General features: G+C 44.7%; 1 protein-coding gene across 1 annotated transcript in view; it reads left to right on the top strand.

Moving 5' to 3' along the window:
* The first annotated feature begins 132 nt into the window (after nucleotides 1–132).
* Nucleotides 133–22,204, top strand: part of smurf2 (SMAD specific E3 ubiquitin protein ligase 2) — a 40,730-nt gene continuing 18,658 nt past the window's right edge. Inside the window, exons 1-4 of the mRNA XM_028985473.1 lie at nucleotides 133–553; nucleotides 19,006–19,044; nucleotides 20,285–20,393; nucleotides 22,065–22,198. Of these exons, the coding sequence (XP_028841306.1) occupies nucleotides 502–553; nucleotides 19,006–19,044; nucleotides 20,285–20,393; nucleotides 22,065–22,198 (334 nt within the window). The 5' untranslated portion in view covers nucleotides 133–501. The remainder of the gene's footprint in view (nucleotides 554–19,005; nucleotides 19,045–20,284; nucleotides 20,394–22,064; nucleotides 22,199–22,204) is intronic.

The raw sequence follows: 22,204 nt of genomic DNA, 5'->3' as shown, positions 1-22,204 counted from the left end.
CCGACTCTGGTCTGTGTGCTCCCGGTGGCGTGCTTTGTGGGACCCCCACCCCCCCGAGTTAGACGCTGGCCGTCGCAGCGGCTTCTGATTAGTCGCTGTAATGATGTCACCAGGCGTCCAACCCCCCCGCGCCTCCTACAAGCCTCCAGGACTGGCAGCAGACGCCGCTCCGGGATCCTCGCCGGACCGCAGCTGCCCAACTTCGTCCCGCGGAGCGAGCCGTAATCGGATCTGATTTTTAAAGGAGGGGGGGGGAAAGAAACCCGCCACCTCTTCACGTCGCGTACATTTGTTTTTTTTTTTTTTTTTTTTATACGGCTTTTTATTTTGTCGCCCAACTTGGCGCGCTGACGTTGGCGAGAGATGGCAGCGTCGTGGAGATCCGGGCTACGACACCGTCGCTAACGATTCACTTCGAAACTCGTTGAGCGGCGGCCGCGCCGACGGACGCTCCGAGCGAATTCTGCGAGAACCGGCGCCGCAGCCGCGCGGCGAAGGGACATGTCTAACCCGGGGGCCCGGAGGAACGGCCCCGTCAAGTTGCGTTTAACAGGTAAGAGAGCGAGAGGCTCGGTGCGCATGCTAGCTGCACGGCTAACGCCAGCTAGCCCCGCTGGCTTTTTTACGTTTATTTATTATTATTTTTTTTTTAAATCGCTTACGGAAAATCGCGTGGTTAAAAAGCGTTTGCCCCGTTCGAGGTAAAGAATGGCGTTTTTACGTATACACAACGTTTACGCGCCTTTAAATTGCACTTCGTACGTGATATGCGGCTAATAGCAATTTTAGCTGCCTTCTCTTAGCGCGCAGCTACGCGGCTAGCCAGCCGTGCACATTTCGCCACCGACCAACGCTCTGTGGACGAGCCCTTAGTTCTGGTCGAATTAATTCATCGTACCGCGTTAATGCGACCGGCCGTCTCGTTTCGGCGGATAGACTCGTTGTTCGGCCCGTCCCCGTGCGGAGCTTTAGCCCGCTGGCTAGCGTGAAAACTGGGGTTGTAAAGATAGCGCTTGGCCGCGTTTAAAAAACGGGGTGGGGGGGTCTCGCAGGTACGGACTGGGGTTGGTGGGGAGACGTCCGTAATTGTAATGAATACGAAAATTGTGATATTCGGGGACGAGATATTCTGCTACGCTCTGCAGGATGAATCCGCTCCAGAGGGGACACCAGGACATCGGATTCTCGTTTCGTTTGTCCTCTGTTGCTTTTTTTTTTTTTTTTTTAGGCTCGATTGAGACTAGTCAAAACTCGCCCATAAGCTCTTAGCCCGTTTATTGTACCCGTTTATTGTCATGAATGCTGCTGTTAATACCCCTCTATTAAGTATTAAGAGCCGGTGTATTAAAATTGAGCTTTTTTTTATATATATACATGAAATAATTGTTTTAGCCAGTCCAGTAGCGGGTCTGGAGTTGTTCTGAGGTCACCTCCCGACTGTTTCGCCCTTGCACCGGATCGTGCATGATTCAGTAGCAAACTGGCCACAAACCGAACACGGCTTGTCCTTTCCCTGCTCGGCCTGGTATAGATCTTCTTGTCACCCCCACCGGCTGCAAGCGGATGCATCGATGCAATCGTGCTAATTGCTGCCTCTCAAGAACGTGTACGAAATAGTTTGGTTCTGTTGACTGATATAAGAGTATTGATCGGTGGACTAGGCCGCCGGCGTTGCTTTTTTTTTTTTTTTTTTTTTTTTTTTGTAATATTCAGGGAACTAGACTGCATTACAGACACGCGCGCAGGAGCTGAGGCCGTGCGGCGCTAAGATAATGGCCCTAATGGAGATGAGATGGTTGAGAAAGTGCCTGCGCGCTGCTGCACTTTGAGGGCGCTGCCCACCTCCTGTTTGTTGGGGATCCTGAGGAAATATTGCATTAAAAGCTTAGTGTCATTGTCGGGGACGTCCTGTTTCTTTATAGGCCAACCGGACATCTGAGTATTGCAGATTGCCGTTTTCATCGTCCGGGTCAAGATGCAGTTTTAAATTCCAGGTTTTTGCGATGTAAAACCCCAGTTTTAGTGTGACGTATAACCTGTTCAATTCAATTAAAGACAAAGAGAGGGAAAAAAAGTACGACATTGGATTGCATAATCCCATTTTTTTTATTTTTATTTGTTCAATTACAACATTCAGTCTTCGTGGTTCTCACCCCAAATAACTCCAAAGAATGTTCATCTGTCCTGCTGCTTCTGCAAAAGCCGTGCTTCACAGAGAGCTCGCAGAGCATCAAAGGCATCTCATTGTTGAGCGGTGTCAGTCCGGAGAAGGGTACAAAACTTTCCACAGCATTGGGAATTTTTGCGCCCAACAAAACAGCTGCATGCGCTCTGAATCAGAGGTACTTGATGTATCTCCAGGGCCGAGGCGAATTCCAGCTCTTTCCATTACCTGCAGAGGAGCCTCTCACTCACGATCCACAACTACTTACTCCCAATCGGGGCCTGCTGTTCACGCATTCTCATTGCTGACCACCCGGAAGACTTGCTCGATGTGACGGTAGGGGACATGCCCCCCCGTGCCAGATTGAGCTTGGTCAAAATGCAGCCTTAGATGTCCCGAAAGCAAACAACTTCCCGATCTGCCAGCAGGAGCACAGCCTGCAGCCTGGAAGCCGGGCTCTTTGAGGATGCAAATAATTAGACTTTAAACTGCAGATGGCCTTGTCTTGTTCCTTGTGCATTTTTCCCCCCTTCCGCTCCTTCTTCACTGACATGCTCATGTGCATTCGAACCAGATGTTGCAGGCCGCTCACCATCTTTCGGTCAGGAAAACATGTGCAACCAGCTGCTAAAACTAACACTTCGGGGGTGAGAGTTGGCCCAAAGAGCGTCGGACCGGATTCTATGATGCTCTGCAGCCGTTGGCATTCCAGTTATGTAACGGCAATAAATCAGAAATGTGGTGTGAACCTACCACCTCGCGGTTTGCTTGTCAGGTGTTAGGGCTTTATATTGGATCCATCTTAATTATAACATTTCTCAGCAGCCCGGCTGGTGCACGGTTGCGATACAAAATCAAGGAAATAAGTTATTGACAAGCAGCAATAACTGGGACTTGAACCAGGTGGAACATGAGCCTCATGCTCTAATTGTTGTTCTTTTTCCACCTTTATACATCTTCCATCTTTGAAGACAAAAATCTAAATTTTTACATAGCAGTGAACACCATGTGCAATTTTTAGGAGGGGGGGAAATAAACATCTGTACGTTTCTATTTAACTCTGTCCCACTCAAACTCTCGATCAGCCTGTAATATCCTTGCTGGATCCACCCCACATTGCTTTGGATTTTACCAGCACTGGGACCAGGAGGCGAGCCTTTCCACTCCACATGGTGACGTTTTGAAATTGAATTTCCTTTAGGCCATTCTCTGCAGGAGTGTGAAAAGAGTGGAAGTGGTCGTGGAATTCCCTCCAAAAAAATTCCCTGCTGTTCGCATTCACTGACTCACCCTGTTCTTTGTGGCTGTTGAAAGGCCGCCTCCTTGCGTTCTCTCGGCGTGGCTGGGCCCCTGGACATTGTTGGTTGGTTCCTGTGTGACTCAGCCATATTCTGGTTCCCTCCCCCAACCAGTCTCTTGTACTGTGGACTGCATTTTGTTGGGTTCCTGCGTCTATTCATGCAGTGGTGGCCTAGCGGTTACGGAAGCATCCCTGTAATCAGAAGGTTGCCGGTTCGAATCCCGGTCCGCCATGGTGCCACTGAGCAAAGCACCGTCCCCTACACACTGCTCCCCGTGCGCCTGTCATGGCTGCCCACTGCTCACCAAGGGTGATGGTTAAAAGCAGAGGACACATTTTGTTGTGTCACCGTGTGCTGTGCTGCTGTGTATCACAATGACAATCACTTCACTTTCACTTTTTTCACTTTCATGGCTGTGTGTTCCATGATTGGGAAAGTGACCCGCTGAAAATGGGAATATGTCTATTTTTGATCCCTGTTGGGAGCACACATTGTACATTGTATTCAACACGTTTCCACACATTTTACTTTGTGGTGGGATGTTGATCACCAAATTAATATGACCAACATTCCTAGAGCCGTTAATAGAAGTTCCAGTTTTTGCCATGTTTGCACCACAGGAACGTCACAGGGGGTTGATTGATTTTGTTCCTACTTCGTGGTAGGATCTAAAACCACTACATGAGAAACTTTTAGTGTATGTGTATGTTAACAGGCCAAAGGCATGGTATGGGAGACACTGGAAAACAATAGACACGGCTTTACGGTTCCTACGTAGTTATCTTGGGAGCTGCCCAGGTAGATAGCTCATGTGTCCCCCGATTTACACTCTTACTTTCTCCATAACAACCTTTTGATTGTCAGCGGTTGGAGGTGAATCGATGTGACAACCATGTCTTTACTCTGTCCTTGTTCCCACCAGGGACGTGTGGTTGATTTAAAGCCAGTTACAATTTTTGTTCCTGCGTAGAAACCTGTCAGCATGGAAGGGGTTTTGAAGTCCAGTCCTACTTCACGTTCAAAGCTTCACGGTCTCCCTTTAAGGGCAACAGATGAAAATTACGTGATTACCTGTAGTTACCCCCTAACCCAATCAGGAGTTCTCTCATAATGGAAGTCATCTCACCAATTAATGTTCATTTTACATTTACAGCATTTATCAGACGCCCTTATCCAGAGCGACTTACAATCAGTAGTTACAGGGACAGTCCCCCCCTGGAGCAATTTAGGGTTAAGTGTCTTGCTCAGGGACACAATGGTAGTAAGCGGGACTTGAACCTGGGTCTTCTGGTTCATAGGCGAGTGTGTTACCCACTAGGTTACTACCACCCAGCTGCTCCCCGCTGGATGAAGCCTGTTGTAGTCACGCTTCTCAAGAGTCTCTGGTGTTCGCTGATACCTGTTGGCTACCCATCTTTGAGAAATCCCTTCACTGCTCAAGACATAAATAAATGGCTCTGTAAATAAATATATAGTTGTAGTACTTTCTTTTTTTTTATTTAGTTTTTATTGACATTCTGTATCAATTGTTACATGTACATCAGTCAGTTGGAGTCCTTTCAATATGTACAGGTAGGATTTGAGATGATAAATCAGCCTGTGAAATGAATTGGGTCAGATTTAGGTTCGACTGCAGGAGTGAGTTGGCCACGACTACAGATTATATACGAAAAAAAAAACGTTTATTGAACATGCAAGAATTATGGAAATGTTAATAACCCCCTCCAAAAATGATCATCCCGAGTTCTGTTTCGATGCTGTATGTCTTGCAAAAAATATATATAGTTCAAGTTGAATGGAGACTTGAAATAGAAACTTGTCCCTTTCTCTTTGTGCAGTGTATAAACAATTTTGGTCGTCCTGTGAACCGTATCTGTATCCTCAGAGTCGCGTCCAGGTCAACCTGCTCAGGCAGGTTGTAGAACCAGCTTCAGCCGTGTACACTGATGTCCAGAATAATTGGCTCACAACAGTTTTTTGTTAGTGCTATACAATGGTTCCTTATTATATTAATTCCAGTAAAATAGTAATTCCAGTAATTCCAACAACGCTGTACTGGATATGAACAATGTGACGTATCACTCATTTGAACACTTTTCTTTCTGTTATGTGATACTGGCTTACAAGTGTCTTAAAACAAAGTGCAAAATACACTTTAACATTTTAAATGCAGTCCTTTACCTAGACATTCATACTTAATCATCTTCAAAATGAAACATTAACACAATAAATTCACCCCTTAACACAGCACAGTGTTACAAACATGCTATGAACATATCCCATAAATGACAAACATTCCTTTCACCCGAAATGGTGTTCTGATCTAGAATGGCGGATCAGCAGAAAAAGGGGGAAACGGCAGCGTTTTTTCAGTCAGAACGGGGACTGACATTAACTTTTAAGATTAAGAAGCAGAAGTGGTAGCCTTCCGTGTAAGGAAACGGACTCGTAATTGGAAGGTTGCCGGTCGGAATCCCGAGACGAAAAAGTGACACTGAGCAAAGCACCGTCCCCACACACTGCTCCCCGGGCGCCTGTCATGGCTGCCCACTCACTGCTCACCAAGTTAAATGCAGAGGACAAATTTTGTTGTGCCAATATTATTTACATAAAATAAACCCATCGGTCACAAATGAAAATGCTTGGAATTATTGGAAGAATACAGGGAACTGTATTCATACGTTTATGTGTTTATACGTTTTAGGCAGTTAAGGGTCGATTGGCAGGAGTTGATTTGGAGGTGCCCTCCGACAAGGTTACCTGTCTCCACACTTTACCCTTGTACTGCAAAGCACTGTTGGAAAGGAGCGCTTTCGGCACTGAAGGCTTTTTTTTATGAACTCTCTGCTTCATATCCAGGCACGTCCTACGTATGCAGTCCACTTCCGCCATACATATCTCCAGCTTTGTGTTCTGCTATATTCTTACACACATGCTATACTCTCCAATCAAACTGATTGACAAGCTGCAAAATATAGTTTTATTGTTGCATATTTACATTAAAGGATTTTCCAATAGCGCTTGCAGAATGGATCCCTGACTTTACAGTATCCGGGTCTCCTTTAAACAGCCGCCTTGTTGGCCCAAAACAGTTGGATTACCGGTGAGGCAGAACTCCAGCGAGAATTAATCTGGAGTGTGTCGGTGGGCTCCACTTGACCTTGAAACTGGGCTTTCACCACCATTCCATCGTACTGTGGTGCTGTGGAAATAATGTCCCAATTAAATGTGACATGCCACAGCCCTTTCATTGACCAGGAGAAGCTATGATTCAGAGTAGACCTGTGACTGTGGTCTTCTTCCTCACCCGGTTTGGACCACGCGGTCTCAGGTGAACATGTTCAGCCACATGGTGCTGCTCTTCAGATGCGAGTGCTTTCCAGCTTTACCAAATGTGTCCAGGAAGCCACCCAAGGCCCCTTCAGCCTTGTGTTGTTTAGTCTGACCTCAGCTAGGCTCTCCAGGCAGGTCCACCATTCTCAGCAGGACGCGGTGAATATGCACAACCTCAAAGCCGAAACCTCTGTGAATGTTTTAAATATCCGCTTGTTTTATGTAGTCTGTCCCCTGTGATGCTGGGGGAGACAAAAGAGACACTTCTTGGTATGTCACACCCTTCCCATAGGAACTGATGTGTCACTAAACTCTGGGTTCTCAGAGGAGTCAAATTAGAATTGAATGGCAGCATTCACCCCGGTTCCCATTTCATATCCCAGTATCCACTTCAAAAGAAGAGCGCGTGTGACAGAAGGCTTAGCAGGAGATTGGAGAAGCAGATTTCTTCGTGACTTGGGTTAAATCTTGCCTTTGAATCCCGCCTGCCGAGCTTACGGTGAAACGTTCTGACTCACGCAACGATTAAATAATCAGCACAAGATTGGCGTTTTTTACACTCGTTCAGGCTCAGGTATCCTGTGGAAATAGCGTGTTGACCAGGAACACAATGACATAGTATGATTTGTGGAATGCAAGCATATAACTTAATGTGGATCAGCTGTAGAACCAGAGAACCAGAAGCCTTCTTTCATTTTACATTTATTTACATTACATTTACAGCATTTATCAGACGCCCATACAATCAGTATTTATAGGGACAGTCTCCCTGGAGCAACTTAAGGTTAAGTGTCTTGCTCAGGGACACAATGGTAGTAAGTGGGATTTGAACCTGGGTCTTCTGGTTCACAGGCGAGTGTCTTACCCACTAGGCTACTACCACCCTATGGCCTTCTGCCATACATGTGATACAGACATACCTGTGATTCAGTGACACCACAGTACATTGGATTCTGGGTTTAAGCGTTTCTTTTATAGAACAAAACTGAACACGGGACTATGACATAAAACACACAACAACATACCAAACAAGGCAAAAAGTTGAACATTTGAGTCTCTCAAAAGCAGGGAGCTTTGACGTCCCTTTGACAACAGGGACGGTTTCCAACAGTCCTGAAGGTTTATGCTGAACACTTTCGTATCATTCTCTTTTGATGATGACAGGCAGGCATGATGGTAAACAGAGGCAACTCTGAAAAAAACGATTCATCAAACATACTTCACTTTCTCCTGGTACAACAAAAAAAAAAACTTAATATGTTTATTACATTGGATTTTTCAAAATGGCTCCATCTTACTCTCCATAACCGGCACAGAGTAGGTGCAATCAAACTTTTGACTGGTAAAATCGATGAAGAAGATCAAAATCGTATAGATGTCAAACGTGAATTTCTTTCAAATCATCAAATAAAAACAGTAATTTTTATATGATATGCAAGGTCAGTGGCCACAGTCCTAAACAATTAGTTTAGGACTAGGCTTAATCCATGAAAGGAAATTGAAATGTTTTTTCACTTAAAAATTATTATTTATTTTTTTTTAAACTCAGTACACCGCGATTGTCTTTGTGGAGTTTAACCTTGGGTCTCCATTGCTGCACGATGACTCACCCGATACCTCCAGCTTCCGTGTTTCACATCAACATATCATTAACTATCCAGCCAGACCATGAGCATTCGATCCTGGCCCGGGCTTCTCTGGGGGAAAAAAAAAAAAAAAAGTCTTATCCATCCAAATTTTGAGGTTGCCTCCGTCACACTGGAGCTATTGTCTTCACATCTGCACCAAAGCGCTTAATGTCGCAGCGACTGGCCCGAAGAGCAGCTGCGGTGTGGGATGAAGGCAGCATCACCTCGCCTGGCGTCAGAAATCAGAATCAGTGCGTTTGTGCAGGGTTTGTCATACCGTGGCAATATGTGATATTTATATATAATGAACAGTCTAAAGGAAAGTCTTTCCTGAAAGGAATTAGAGGAAGTAGCTTCAGTTGAGAGTTCATCTGGTCCCCTCACTTCAAGCATGTGTGAGTTTAAAAGCAAAGAGGTTTCAATTCACAGCAAAAAAGCTTTTCTCTGCAGGGGAAAGTTCGCTCTGACTACATTTCGCTGGCACCATGTCGCTCTCCATATCTGTGAAAGAGATTAGTGAAACTCCCCAAACTCTCGGCCGTTCCACACTCCATTACATCACATTACGACTAAGAGCCAAGGAAGCTTAGCAGGCCGTGCAGTCGCTCGACGACAGCTCAACTCGGCCAGTTACTGTGCAGGACAGCGCCGTGCTGCTCCATGTCAGCTGAAACCCGGGGCCAACGGAAGTGACCTCAGTGACCTGTGCAAAGAACAATTCAGAACAAGAGAAGTCGTCCCCTTCCTGATGCCACTGTGACATCATGATTCTGAGAAGTGTCTGTGAATACTGGTCATTACATACGTGTCTATGTCCATACACGGTGGATCAGACGAATGTGTGTATTTTGACATCAAGTGGCTAAACGTTTGGAAACACCTTCTCATTCAATGTGTTTTTTCATGACCATTTACTTTGGTAGATTCTCACTGATGGCATCAAAACTATGAATGAACACATGTGGAGTTATGTACTTAACAAAAAGTGGAGACCTGGCCTCCACAGTCACCAGACCTGAAGCCAGTCGAGATGGTTTGGGGTGAGCTGGACCGCAGAGTGAAGGCAAAGGGGCCAACAAGTGCTAAACACCTCTGGGAAGTCCTTCAAGACTGTTGGGAAACCATTTCAGGTGACGACCTCTTGAAGCTCATCGAGAGAATGCCAAGAGTGTGCAAAGCAGTAATCAGAGCAAAGAAACTAGAATATAAAACATGTTTTAAGTTATTTCACCTTTTTTACATAACTCCACATGTGTTCATTCATAGTTTTGAAGCCTTCAGTGAGAATCTACCAACGTAAATGGTCATGAAAATAAAGAAAACATATTGAATGAGAAGGTGTGTCCAAACTTTTAGCCTGTACTGTAAATGCAGATATATTTTTGCCTTTGATTGAACAATTAAACATTAACAGTTCATGCTGTTGTCTTGCCTGGGAGAATATATGCAGTGACTTGTTAAAAGTAACCCTTTTAAGTATTTTATATTTTAAATGGACAACTATGACTTAAACTATTTAGAATATTACCTGCAAGTAGTGTAGTACAGTCAACAATTGGTAATACAAACAATAACTAAAAATTTTCTCAATGCTTTTGTATTTTAAATAAGAAAGGGAGCTTATGTAGTCACCAAATGTTTATGTTTATTGGGGAATGCAATGCAAAAAAGTAATTGCAATTAATCGGCCTGTTTGTTAATCAGTTATTCTCAGTAGTTGGTGTAGACATTGTCCTCTGAATCCTGAGGACCATTTCTCAGAAAATGACTGGTCATAGGCACGTTATGTCTGCTCCAGGACTTGTGCAAGAGCCTTCGTGGGTCCAAATGTTTGCCAGTTATTCATTTTGACTGCTCATTGTTATGGCTGCATTGTTTCCATGTCAACAGACAGATTGGGATCTGACGAAATGAGTGCTCTGACATGTGTTTTTTTTTTACCTCAGCCCCATCTTTTTTTTCTCCGGACGTGTTTATGGTTTTATTTTTGCAAGGTTGAAATGAAACGTTTCCCAAGGAACTTGAAAGCTCCTTTTGGCCAGGGCTTGAGTGCAGAACTTTTTACGTCACCAGTTCTCCTGGGGGTACCCGTATTTTCTCTGTCCGTGTCCGTCTCCTTGCCGAAGTGGTAGGTGGGGCCGCGCTGGAACGCTCATCCAGCTGTATTTATCTTGTGGTGGCAGGGCGTACCACACAGGGTAGAGTTTCTGTCTCCGCCGCCGGTTTCCTCTCTGCAATGTGAAGGTGGGTGGGAACAAACTTGAATTTTCTCAATGTATTCCCTTCATTTTTTTTTTTTTTCGCTCACTTGGGTCTCACGTTACGGGCAAGCACTCGGAACATTCCTGTTTGGTCTGTTGTCTCGAAGCCGCCATGACATGAATGACCTCTAAATAAGAGGGACTGGGTTATGTTGGGGGTATGAATGGCTCTCTGTGAAGGGGAGACTATTGAGATATGCCCTCTGTTTCACCGTTAGTTGCCAGTAAAACATTCCTGCCCTCGTGTGTCTTTCTCTGTCTAGTCTCTGGCGACAGAGTTGCATCGTCACCGTGAAATCACGTCAGACTCATTTGTCCCCTCGGCTTATTTGTCTTGACACCAGCCCCAGATAAGGATCTCGCTCTGTCTACTGTGCGCCCAGATGGAAAGAATGGCGAAAGCCGGCCAGCTTTCAAAATGCCAGTGTGACGGAGGGAGCGTTCGATGTGGGCGCTGTGTGGGGGGACGGCGACGACGCAGTAAAACCAAGGAAGGAAGACCTCTCCAGATTTGACCTCTGGTGCACAAGTCCTACTGAAAGCGCCCTCTCTCTCTCCCTTTCTCTTGTCTCCCTCGCTCAAAATGGGAGCAAAATAGAAAAGAGCAGCAGTCACATGGAGGGGAGGAGGGGTGGAGAAGGAAAGAGGAAGCTCTTTGTTTACTGAAGGACAAGACCGTGAATGCGAGCGTGCACTCCTGGCACGAGAGTCAAAACAAGCCACAGACCCCCCGTCTCTCTGGAGAGGGGGGGCTTTAATGCTGGATTATTGGAACAACGTACGGCATCCCACTCAAATCCATTTCATTAGAACATTTAAATATGTTTTAATATGGTAAACCTTTTCCATTGCAAAAGTATGCCTTTGGTGATGTTTCCACCAGGCTCGTTTCCTGTTCATGGTCTTAGTTTGAGCCATTTGGGGGTTAATGGAAATGCAACAACTATCTGATTATTGTATAGAGGGTCAAGGGGTCGAAGGTCACTGCAGATGCCACAAATACCACTTCATTGATCGTTTCATGTTTAGGAAACCACTGAGTAGAAGATCTGTTAGTCTGCTACATTGACTAGCTGTGTAAATGCTTTTTGTGTTGTTAACTGAGGGCGGAGTCCCACTGCAGGGTGCACACACCATTCACTCACACACCCACACACATCGACGATCCAGAGTTACCAATTCACGTAGTGTGCATGCTGGAAGATCCGCAACGTGGGAAACTCCACACACACCAAGCCATGGCCGGGAATCCAGAATACCAGCATGAGTCACATGTTCAAAGCCCACTTTTATACTACTTTGTCTTATAAATGCTGTAAATGGAAATGGAAGCGTGAGACTACATCACTAACCGTTGTGCCACCATGTGACAAGCTCCAAGCTCTGCTTCACGGGCACAGGTGTGTCTCACCCAGGGCCCTAGACTAACTTTTTGCACTGGTGCACCAGCACAAAAGTTAGGTGCATCACATTAAACAATGCAGTTTTCACAGGTTCACCTTTTTTCTTCCTTTTAAATCACAGTACGATTATCACTGCATGCAAATAAGATGGATTGTGCTTTTTCATCATTTCATTTCTATCATTTTTGCCGGGGTTCATGCTTGCTCCGTAAAGTGGTCAGATTAGCATGAAAATGGATGCTAAGATGGTGAAATGGAAGCTAGCAGATGCTGATTACGTCCAGGGAGCACTAAAGCAACTAAAGCAAAGTCTGTGATTTGGGAAAAATTACAGTGAAAAATTATGTTAAAAATGTGTTACAAATCTGTAATTTAATTTTGTTTTAATAGCAAATAAATGAACATTTTGTGTAAAATAACACACAGTTGTCTTTGTGTAGGGCCCTATAATTTTCGCAATGTGGAATTGAGGAATCCAACAAATTAAATAAAATTTGCTCTAAATTGTGTATAATTGGCATTTCTGGCCACTGCAACCAACTACATGTGTTTCCGGTTGAGGCGGGGCCTTTAGCACACCATGTAAACTCTGTAAACTCCAATCAACTCTGTTCTCCGTTGTTGTCCCTGGCTGGTGGAACAACCTGCCCTTCTCCATTCGACTAGCCGAGACTACCGCCATCTTTAAAAAGCAGCTGAAAACCCACTTATTCAAAAAGTATTTCAGACAAATCTAACACTTACACACAAGCGTACACATTGCACAAAATAATACAAAAATATCTATATATATTATAATTTTTTCTTCGTCCAGCAATTAACAATCTTGGAGCATGCTCTTTGCTGACAAGTTAGGCTTTTTCAGGCCTCTTAGTTTTGTAAACTCAAAATTCTATAGAAATCGAATGAGAATTGCTGGTGTCTTCCTCTTGTAAGTCGCTGTGGATAAAAGCGTCTGCAAAATAAAGTTAAGTAAAGTAAAGCAAACGCATGGTCAGCGATGGCAAAGAGCCTCTCTGTGCCGAATCCAGACCACTTTCCCAATCGGTTCCACGCATGTTTCCAGAAAATTACAGAATTCAACTCTTAGTACTTAGTAAGTTTAGAGCAGAACAATAACTCATATCAGAAACAGAGAAAAGAAGCAAACTAGCGCGAGCCAGTCAAGTCAGCTGATTCAAAACGTGGTTTTATTAGCATGGTTCACAAATGTTTTTTGTATTCCAGGTCTCCCCAATGTTTATTTTACAAATGGACGAACATGTAATATTGTGGAATAGTTATTGGCATAAACTGCACATTATTTACATGGAAATGGTTTACAAAAGTAAAGAGTAAATTCCCAAGCAATTTGTTGAACAGTGATTAAATATGATTTGTCATATTGCAGATTATTTTTTCCCGCTCCATAATTACATAGTTTTTAGGTGTTTTGGAATACAGAAGAATTAAAATGGGAAAAATAAAAAAGACTAATGGAAAAAATAAAACTGATTTCATAGGGCCCTATATGTCTGTTGTGGAAAATGTTCCCTGCATGGGTGTTCTGGTGTAGGCCCACAAGATAAGAGTGTTCTGAGGACACACGCCCTTTCCTTTTATTTCAACACCAGGACTGAAGATGATTCACAGCAGAAAATGCCCTTAATTCCTTTTACTTTTCCCATATCCACATCTTCTGTTCTCTGCAGTGTAATGTAAAATGGCTGACCACATGCCCTGTTCTCCCCAGAGCCAAACAACCCCCCTACCCCTCAACTTCCCATAAACACACTCACTTGTTTCCCATGTTGCTATCCCATTTGTTCTATGTGACTGTTTTGTATCACACAGTGTGTGTGTGTGTGTGTGTGTGTGCGTGTAGATTTGCTTGCTCATTGTCTGGTAAAAAAAAAAAAAAAAACAGTCTTTCCGCTGTGATTTCCCACACATTCATCATGTGGCGTCTTGTTCTCGTGCTGCTGAACCTTCTTTTATTCCATATTAATGGTTGCCGGCGATGCCTGGAGATATTCCCTCTCAGTGGTGGGTGGAGGGGGACCAGAAAATCAATATGGCAGTATCATTGTGATATGTCCTTTGGTGATCTACTGGTATGCGGCAATGATGTACGGAAGAGAGGAACGTCAGCGTTAATGCTTGTTACTTGTGAATCTGGAAATAGTTTTTTTTAAAACAAAATTTTATCATGATCACCAATCCCAGATCCAAGCGTACACTGTTGTTGTATTACTTTTTACAATGTAGATGAAAAAATATACATATATATAAATAATCTATATATAATTTATTTAGATGTGTGTGTGTGTTTGTGTATATATTATATTATATTATATATTCATCTAGATTTTTCATGTAGATCACCAAAGGACATATCACAATGATTCTGCCATATTGATTTTCTGGTCCCCCTCCACCCAACACTGAGAGGGAATATCTCCAGGCATCGCCGGCAACCATTAATATGGAATAAAAGAAGGTTCAGCAGCACGAGAACAATATATATATATATATTAGTAAGGCAGCGAAAGATTCAAATCCCAAATGGCCATGGTGCCACTGACCCTTGAGCAAGATACTGTCCCCACACACTGCTCATCAGGCGCCTTTCATGGCTGCCCGCTGCACACCAAGGGAGACGAGTTAAATTCAGCTGTGTGCACTGTGTGCTGTGTATCACGATGACAAAAACCATCACTTTCACAATCACTTTTATATGACAAACATTCGTTGTGTCATAAATACTGCATTTGGGATATTTTTGAATCTGGTTAACCCAAAACGATCAAGACATCTCCCCCAACGACAGGATGCTCGATTCCAGGGATGAAGATTCGGCAGTGTCTTGGTGTCAGTAGGGGTCCTTGTGCGGTCCGTTCTGCCGCTGCAGCCGCAGCTGGAGCGCGAGCAGAATGAGAAACACCAGCTGCAGCGGGAATCTTCGCGCTGTGTGTGTGTCTCTCTGTTTCCCTGCGCTCTTCCTCCACTTCGGCCTGTTCACTGCTTTTTTGGCTCCTTGCCGTCTTTCCTTGACATCCTTGACTACCGTCGCTATGGTGACCGAGGAGATGAAGATACGTAGTAGGGGTCTGTCTGCCTCTGTCTGTCTGTCTGGCTGTGACAGGCCGGGGGTGCACCTGTTCCCAAAAAACCCATTAGCCAGCTCCAGCTCAGAGATCAGGAAAGCTGATCCCCGATCATCTGTTGAAAGAGCACCGTGACTAAATAAATGTATTATTGCCTCGGCCCTACGTTGCATTTTATTATTATCACTCTGTCACCCCAACCCGTATTAGAGCTGGTTTTGTGTGTTTCTGTGTTTGTCACCCTGTCCCACCTCCCAAATATTTATATAAATCCATGTTGTCATTAATAACCACCAACACTCGAGTCTCCTGTAGTGTAATGAAAGGTTTAGGTTGCCCCATCTGCATTAGTAACTTGTCCAACACGGACCACATTTGATCTGCTTGTGTCTGGTCACCGTAGTGCGCGTTTGTGAGTTCGTGAAACGGGGGCATCTCCCCAGGCACGCGTACGCCACCACTCACCGTTGCAGTGCTGCGTAGACGGGCCCAGTATATTTGTCAGCCTGCGCCCACTGTGACCAATAAAGGCAGATTTACAGCGCCAACCAGCCATGTAGGTGCAAGTCGGCATGCTTCCTCTTTTTTTTTCTCCCCCCGCCGGGAAGGCGCTTGTCATCGCAAGTCATTTCCCCATGAAGTTCATCATTCGGTTGCCATTCTTTCCACGTGGGAAGTGCCAGCGGACGGGAGGTGGGGGGTGGGCGCAGCCATTGCTAATTCCATTAAATGGAGCAAGAGGAATGGTCATGCTAGAGGCTCGGTCATCGGCTTAATGTCCCGCTGGCTCTCAGCCAGTGACAAGGCTAATATATTTAGACCAGAATATGGCCTTGGAATATGTTCCCGTTAAGTAGTTCCCGTCAAGGGGACTCATGCTAAAGGTTAAGGGATTGTAAATAGTGATTCTAGAATAAAGAAGATGACTTAGAATGGAAACAATACACACACGAATGTGTGTTCATTAGGCTTGGAATCGTTTTTTGTGCATCTGTAATCAGAAAATATATTTAATATTATTGTGTAAGGCTAAATGAAAGGGAGGACCACCCGAAGGTGTTGTTATGCTATAATTCTTCAGAAATGTATAAATAATTTAAGAAATAATAAATTATGTATTGACATTTTTTTTTCATCTTAAAGTATAAATTGTGCTACCATCTTATTTTACTGCTGGGTAATTTACATGAAATAGGATCCGACTTTTCATACATTTTTAAAAAGGAACTTTTGAGTGCATGTTTTGGTTCTGAGGCTGTTAGTTGCCTACATAAAAGTTTGTAAGGATTGTACCTAAAAAATATTAACAAGCCAGGTTGTTGGATAGCTGAAACATTTAGATATTTATGGTCAGTTTCCTGTTCGTGGATTAAGTCTAGTCCTTGACTAAAATTCTCTTTTAGTCTGGGACTAGACTTTTAATATGAGAATCTGATGCTTAGCGTTTGATGTTGGATTATTACGGTCTGTAGAACATGATCAACCGTCTCATTATTATGAAATTTTTGACATTTCTCAGAAACCTTTGCTGCTTTGCCAGCGTAACCGTCAGAGCAAAACTCCCCAAAACCATCCTCATCCGTCCCGCTCCCTCCTACGGAACGAGAGAGGCCAAAATAAAGAGAGATGACTGCAGTGGGAAAACTCGTGGTGGACTCGTCCCTCCAGCAGAGAACAGATGCGCAGAGCTCTGCTTTTTCCGTGCCTGGCCTGAGATCACTTTGCATGTTTTGGCTTCTGATGGGTGGCCACGGCCAGGGAGAGCAGAAGCTGTTTTCCAGGACATAAAGCTCGCAGAGCGTCCGGCTCACGTTGCTGGCCAGCAGCCCCACCGCGCCGTTCCCTTCCTGCCGTTGTCCCGCTCTTGCATTATCTAGGGCTCTGCCACCACCACCGCTGTGTCTTAATTTAGTAGATGGCATCTGGGGACACATTCGGACAAATCAAGCCTCACCCTCTATATTTTGTTTCGTTTGTTTCGCCGTAGTGAATCCGGTGGGGCTGCTGTCGCTCTGGTAAATTCCGTAAATGTAAACCGCCACATCTCGCACATCTACGCTGCAGAGAAGAAAGTGCTGCAGAACTTTACATTCTTCTGAAAATAAGTAATGTTTAAAAAAAAAAAGGAGGAGCGATGATTGATCAGCATATTTTCAAAAGCCATATTGACTGAGCCAATATCGTGTGTACCGCGTATGGCCGCTATCATTCCATGTCGTGTTACGTAATGCATCTTATGCAAAATGGTTTAGTCGACTCTACAAACTCCACCCACGGTAAATGCGCAGGCCTCTACTGGGCACAATTTACTGCGGTAAAGCCGAGCAGCTGCTCTACGTTATGCTGACCACAACCCTGCGAAGTGATCGTCATTTGGATTCACGGCAGGACACAACGAAATGTGTCCTCCGCATTTAACCGTCACCTTAGTGAGCAGTGGGCAGCCATGACAGGCGCGCGGGGACGATACCTTGATCAAGGTGACACTCGGTGGCACCTTGGCGGCTCGGGATGCTAAGCTTATTTAAGCTTGGCCTCTCATTTATCACTATTAAATAAAATGCGGACAAAACGGTGGAATTTGTTTTATACAGTTTCATGAAAGTCAGCCCCAGAATGGCACACAGCATCGTGGTGTCGGGTCACCTGTTACAGCTTCTTTCCACTGTCCACTCACTGACGTGCCTGCAAATAATGAACAAAATCATTTCCTTAGAGTGAAGTGTGTGTGTGTGTGTGTGTGTGTGTGTGGTGACTGGCATGCCGAGAAAGAGCGATCCATAGCAGATACTTGAGTAATGAGGTGGTTTCGTTGGAACGCAACACATACCCCCCGAGATATTTGCGGAAAGAAATTCTTCCCCGTATGCCGAGTGAGTGCGCGCTCTACCCCTCTCAGGGCTTTACGCATCCAATCTCGCCCAGAATTGGGACTGCAGCACCACGCCGAGCTCCCGCCCAACATGCAAATACCATATCATTAAATAACCCCGACATTAATCGGCCCCCTCTGTGTGGTGCTGGCTTTGCTTCTCAAGCCGAAACCGGCTTCTCTCTGCATACGTTTCACCCCTCTGCCCTTATCAGGGTGTCCCGGTGAAATGCAGTCAAAGTCCCTTCATCGCGACACAGGCTGAAATATCTCCGCTTCTCCTTCTTTCCTGTGGTGTTTATGTTGGTCAAGGGGTTAGAAGCTGGGCTTTGTGTTAAATTCACGAGTCAGAAATGAATAGTCACCCTCGCCACATCCAAGGAGAATATGGTGAGAACGTTCTCACCATCGAAAATGAGACATGACTACAGTATTCAACACTGAAGTGCAATACAAGCAAATATTCAAACTAAAAAAAAAAAATTGCACTTTAGCAGTCAGTGTATAAAATGAGTATAAACAGGATATAAATCAGTGAATTTTACTCCGGATCTCCATCCCCCTGAGCTGCTTTATGGGGACCGAGTTTGACATTAAGGTTTCTGTACACACTTAACTGCGCCATGTATTTTGGAATGTCATGTGACTTGTCATGGGTCCCTTGCAGTTTTGTGTAACATGCCTCCCAGCACCTTGCATATTGAATGTCAGCGTACTAAAGACAGCATTTGTGGCTAAATAGTGTGCAAATACAGACAATAAAATATTTTAAAAATATAGAAATATTTCTACTGTGTTTTCTTGGGGGAAGAAACGTTGGAAATGCAACGTATCTTTCTGTTTGTGTCTGTCCGTCCCTGAGCTCTGTGTTATTCCACCTCATAGCAAACAAAACCGGTGCAGTGTGTGTCCATCAAGTCTAACGCACATCTCTGTCTCTGTGTGTCTCTTCTGCAGTGCTGTGCGCGAAGAACCTGGTGAAGAAGGACTTCTTTCGTAAGTAACCCAGTAAAGCAGCCGATTCTCCTCTTTCTTCTGTCTGGGCTTGTCTGCCTAGTTGGCTTTGAAGTGAGCAGTGTGAGATGTGTATCCCCCCGTGAGACATGAGAAATGTGGGTCAGTTTGAAGCCGATGCAGGGCTGCCAGGCTCTCCCTCTCTGTCTCTCTCTCTCTCTCTCTCACACACACATACGTTCTCAGTTACACTCTCTCTCCTTTCGTTTATTTTTCTCTCTCTCTCTTTCTCTCTCTCACACACACACACACACACACACACACATTCTCAGTTACACTCTCTCTCCTTAAGTTTATTTCTCTCTCACACACACACACACACACACTCCTCTGACTCACTTCTCCCTTCTTGACTCTTTTCCTATGTTTTGCTCTTATTTCCTTTCCTTAGACTCTCAATTTGGACTCTTATTTGGTACTTAGTTCATGGAAGTGTTCCCAAAGCCGTGCAAACACGAACCAAAGACCATCATCATTTTAAAACAGCCGAAAATACCTCGACAATAACCTGCAACACATATCAAATTAAAGAACCCCTCGTCCTCAGACATGCGAGTGGCTGGCGTCAGCTTACAGATGTAGAAAGCGAGAGATGTCAGCAGGATTAGATAGCATACATGTTTTAAATGGTCTTTTTTTTTATTTGCCTCCACTTCCTGGCACCTGCTTCGGTCTCAATAGCTCATGCAGAGGGGAGATATCATTCAATTGGCTGCCACGTGGCTCCATCGTTAAATTGGCCATGGACTTGACATGTGGACGTACATGCAGTAAACCATCTTTTCACTTGGCCACGCATTTAAAGCATTGACTTCAGATGACTAGATGCCTCAGGATCAGCTGAACCTGGAAAGAAGGAGACGTTTACGACCTAATTTTATCATATGATTTTTCTCCTTCTTCTTCTTCTTTCATCACCACCCCCACCCTTTTCCTCCCACTCTTTTCCAACTGATCATGAAACATTAATAATACATTTGACGGACGGTTTCATGAACATTCCTAACGTTTTTTTTTCACCCCATTCCAAAACAGATATGTTACATGAACACACATCTGGGGCTTTTAGTTTATAAAACGTAATCAGCTTGATTAAAATATAATATAAACATAGATATTCGATGGCTCTCAATTACAAAACCAAAACTGGTGCATCTTATTTATAGATCAATGTATTAGGCTTGGATCTCACAATGATGTTTTCTCTTCCTCTTGGTTTCAGGCCTTCCTGACCCATTTGCCAAGGTGGTGGTGGACGGCTCAGGACAGTGCCACTCAACAGACACCGTGAGGAATACACTGGACCCCAAGTGGAACCAGCACTATGACCTGTGAGTATGCAGAATTGGGCGTAACCGTGACATTGGCCAGTCAGATGCATTGCATTTTTTTGTTGTTGTTGTCATTTTGTCATGTTATAGCACTGTTATAACAATGGAGTTGTGTTGTGCACTCATAAAATGTCTTCAAAAGGAAGAAAAGCCAGGCCCTCTCTCCCTGTTCAACACGGTCACACACACACACACACAGTCTTCTGCGTGTTTGGTTGCCTGGACTATTGTTTCCTGTTGCTCAGACACATATGTTTGATTGGCCAGTGGGTCTGACAGTCAGTATACCATCAGTTGGCAGAAGAAACATGTCTGCTTGAAGCCTTGGAAAGTGATGAGGTGATGGCTGGCCAGAGACACTGCAGCTGTGTGTGTGTGTGTGTGTGTGTGTGTGTGTGTGTGTGTGTGTGAGAGAGAGAGAGAGAGAGAGTTAGTATTGTGAAACAGTTGGTTTTTAATAACTGGTTATAAGTGGTTTAAGAAACTCAAATCAATCAAAATGTTAGGTTGTTACCATCTGAATTTTGTGCCTTGATGTCTACGATGACCTTGCATGTCACAGCTTGCATGTGACCTTTGACCCCGTCACACTATGGCAGGATGTGGCTGGGATGCCACGGGTAACAGATGGCAGCATCTTTGGCTGTTGGCCACAGCACCACTTCAAACACGGGTCAGCCGCAGTGCTTCATCGGATTGTGTCCTGGAATCATCAACATAACATGTGTCACATTTGTACAACTGCTTGTGAAGAGAATGCGTTTATTCATTTTAAATTGATAGCGCCTGTGAGTTTACTTCAAACACAGTAGAACTGCGGTTAGGGTGTTAAGAGAGACTGTTGCTGAAGTCTTCAGGAGACTTCAGAAGGAGATATAGAAGGCTCATCTGTCCAAGAGTCCTCAGTTCTAATATAGATCAGGTACCATGGAAAATAACCGTATGGCTTGGGTTCGTTATTAGTGTCCAGACCCTTGAAGCAGCAGATATTACATGTAACCATGTTCATTGTGACTATCGTTCTGTTTAAAGCCAGAACATGGATTTTCTGGGGGGGAAATGACTGGGGAAGGCATGAATAAAGAAGTCCCAGCACTGGTGCTTCATTTTCTCTGAATGACTGAATGCCCTCGTCTCATTCGGGCCGGCTGACCCCACCCGCGGCTGGAACAGGTGGACGCCGTTGGCCTCGGGGGCGCAGCTGGTTCAGCCCGCGAGAGGAAGCTTGGCTTTCATCGCCAACCTCCCCCCGTGCCAAGCGCTTTATTTTGGCTGTCGGCGCAGGACCCGCTCCAGAGGCGTCCGTGGCCGTCTGTACTGTGTAATATTTGCACCTGCTAGTTAAAATTTTTTTTTTTTTTACAACCCGCATAGCAAGTCTGCATGTATTGGAATGTTTGGTTATGCCCCGGAGGCTCACGCTGGATGTCATTTTTGGAATTTCTGGGCCCCTGGTCAGTTGAACATGAGGATGCGGCTGATAAGGCCAGTGATTAATGACTCTCTGGATTTCATGGTCAGAAGCTGGGGGCCAGGTTGTCCAGGGTGTGTGTGTGTGTGTGTGTGTGTGTACACATTTCCCAAGAAACTGTAGAGTTACTACGGGCTTAGTGACGCTGTCCCCATTATTCAAGCAGTTCGCTAACATGAAATACATTCTCCTTCTCTCAGGTACATTGGGAAGTCCGACTCCATCACCATCAGCGTGTGGAACCATAAGAAGATCCATAAGAAGCAGGGCGCTGGTTTCCTGGGCTGCGTGCGGCTGCTTTCCAACGCCATCAACCGCCTAAAAGACACTGGCTGTAAGA

Source organism: Denticeps clupeoides, chromosome 7 (genome assembly GCF_900700375.1).
Source record: "Denticeps clupeoides chromosome 7, fDenClu1.1, whole genome shotgun sequence".
NCBI lineage: Eukaryota > Metazoa > Chordata > Actinopteri > Clupeiformes > Denticipitidae > Denticeps > Denticeps clupeoides.
Note: the sequence above shows the minus strand (reverse complement) of the source record. Positions and strands in the feature narration are given on the sequence as shown.